Source organism: Vollenhovia emeryi, unplaced genomic scaffold, assembly GCF_000949405.1.
Source record: "Vollenhovia emeryi isolate VEMERY1.0 unplaced genomic scaffold, V.emery_V1.0 DF944275.1, whole genome shotgun sequence".
Classification (NCBI taxonomy): domain Eukaryota; kingdom Metazoa; phylum Arthropoda; class Insecta; order Hymenoptera; family Formicidae; genus Vollenhovia; species Vollenhovia emeryi.
In genome coordinates, this window is record NW_011962091.1 from 1 (window position 1) to 2,623 (window position 2,623).

Genomic DNA, 2,623 nt, shown 5'->3' on the forward strand with positions numbered 1-2,623 from the left:
GGGTGTGAGTCCAAATTCATATTTGGCAGAACTTGGAATGGACTCTATGATGGCCGTGGAAATTAAGCAAACTCTGGAACGAGAATTCGACGTATTTTTCTCTGCGCAAGAGTTACGAAATCTTACTTTTACCAAGCTCAGTGAGATATCCAATGCAAGTGCAGATAATACGCAGGATATAAATAAACTGGATATTGTGCAGCCAAACTTGAAATTTTTAATTGGTGTTATAAAAGACAAAGATTTCATTTCAGAAACTTGTTTAGATTTCTCGACTAAAAGACAGAAAACTACAACCGAAGTATTTCTCATACCAGGTATCGACGGATGTGGGACTGTATTCAATCATTTAGGGCAAAATATTAACTTCTCAGCAAGGGCCCTGTGGTATTATACAAACAACATCGATGCTACAGACATTATATCAGACACGAGTGATCATCTTATAAACGTAATCAGTAATTTTATATTCTATTGAACAAAGAAGTGTTTTTATTTAAGAGATATATAGTTAATCAGATGATTTTGATATTCTTATAGCATATATTACCAAAACTGACAGCTGGAAAAGATTTCATAATGGTAGGGTACTCCTTCGGGTCTATTATCGCAATTGAACTAACGAAAAGATTGGAAGCTATGAATTTTAAAGGACGGCTTATTCTCATCGACGGCGCTCCTGAGCAATTACGAACACTATACCAAGAGTGCAGTTTTGCAATTTTGGATGATACAGATCTCCAGAATATTGTTTTAATCAATATTATGGAAATTTATTCAGCAGGAGATACTGAAAAAGTATACTTGTTTCTTGAGCTTGAAATTATTGTTACCTTTCTTATATTTAAACATATTTTAATCTTCTTTGTGTGGTAGTACCAGTATCAATTTTATTACTCTTTCTCACAATATTTGGTTTTAAAAGTATATTTTATATTTCCAAGTTACTTATTTATAAATACAAACTTTCTTAAGAGAATAAAATGCAATTTGGTAGATTCTAACGGAACTGAAGAAATACAAGACCTGGGAAGAGAAATTTAGTATCTTCGCCAAAGAATTTTTAGCTACGAACACGTCTCTCTCACTCGAAAATTTAAAAACACTGTGCACAACAGTTTATAAATATTCATCAGCTATTCCGCAATATGATTCTTCTACGCTGACACCTATGAAGTCTTCCATAATTTTGTTAAAAGCTACGAACCCGTTGCTTAGATCCGTGATTGAAGAGGATTATGGTTTGCAGGAGGTATCTTTAAAACACTACGCTAATCTGTATTTGATAATAAGTTTCAAATTTCAACAAATTATTTGTTACTAACATACATAATTATTTAAGATAACTCAAAATGTGGTGAAAATACATTCCATTGAGGGTACTCACGTGACAATATTAAACAGTGAGAAAATAACAGCTGCGATTAATGGAGAGCCGCCATTTGCAATTTAATGTTGTAAGTTATTTATAATTTTATTTCAAATTTACGTCTGTTATAAAACTTATAGCAATCTGCATGGTGCATGGTTTATATGTATCTACACGGTGTATGGTTTATATATCAAATATATTTTAACTCCGTTATTTATTCAGGAATACATAATGACTGTCTCCTCGGGACTCAATCTCCAAATTCATAATTCAAGTATACATATACAGTGTGTTATGTAATACCCGCCTCAATGCTTATTGTGGGATAGAGTGGACTAGACTAAGTCGAAAAGTCCTGTACCACTTTGCAGGTTTTGCAATAATTAACGAGTTATTAATTATTAAAAATCGCTGTCTTAGGCCGGCCCACTGCCCAATTCAAATGTGCGGCGAGATCGATCGATCGTTACTAGGCCCGTGGAGAGTTGTTTAAGCCGGGATTACGATGAACTTAACGTAACGGGACGCGACGGGACGTGAAGTGACGTGAAGTGAACTTAACGTTAAGGTATTTTGTGAAATTACGATCGCCGTAACGTGTCGTAAAACAGCGTGCATTGACAGCGTTGATTTGACAGCGTTGGTAATTCAAAATGAATTCTGCTGTGAGGCATTATCAATTTTGTAATGTAATTTTGGCCGGATATTTGTATCTTCAACTGCGGAAGAGGAAACGAATACGAACCGTTGGTGTGAGAGAGATTTTTTGGAGAAGAATCCAGTTTGGTGACGGATGTAACCTAACCTAACCAACAATACCAAATGTCACTCTTGAATTCGAGTGCAACGCGCACAAGAATCGAGAGCGTTGATTGGCTGAAAGAGTCACGTGAACAGCCCGACTAGACGCAACGCGATGTGAAGCTTGACATTGGCAGTTTTCACGTTGCAATAAGTTCTGACACTTTACGTCACGTCGATCGTAATCAGCCGCATATAAAAACAATGTGTTTAGGTTTTACGTTACGTAACGTCCCGTCGCGTCCCGTTACGTTAAGTTCATCGTAATCCCGGCTTTATTACAAGCGGCAATGGCGAGCGGCGCGTCACGCTGGACCGCCGCCGTGCATTTCTGACACACACACAGTCCCGCGCCCTTCTTTAATAACAATAAAACTTAAATAAGAAAATTAAAAACATTTTTTGAACCTAAGTATGTTATACGTGCATAGAAAAATATCAATTTTGCTT

General features: G+C 36.3%; 1 protein-coding gene across 1 annotated transcript; it reads left to right on the plus strand.

Annotated features, from left to right (window-relative positions):
* Positions 1–6: 6 nt before the first annotated feature.
* LOC105563687 (fatty acid synthase-like) lies at positions 7–1,611 on the plus strand. The gene is made up of 5 exons (XM_012015477.1): positions 7–451; positions 541–798; positions 998–1,252; positions 1,343–1,457; positions 1,595–1,611. The coding sequence occupies exons 1-4, from the start codon at positions 38–40 to the stop codon at positions 1,451–1,453; spliced, it is 1,038 nt and encodes a 345-aa protein (XP_011870867.1). The 5' UTR covers positions 7–37; the 3' UTR covers positions 1,454–1,457; positions 1,595–1,611.
* The last annotated feature ends 1,012 nt before the right edge of the window (positions 1,612–2,623 follow it).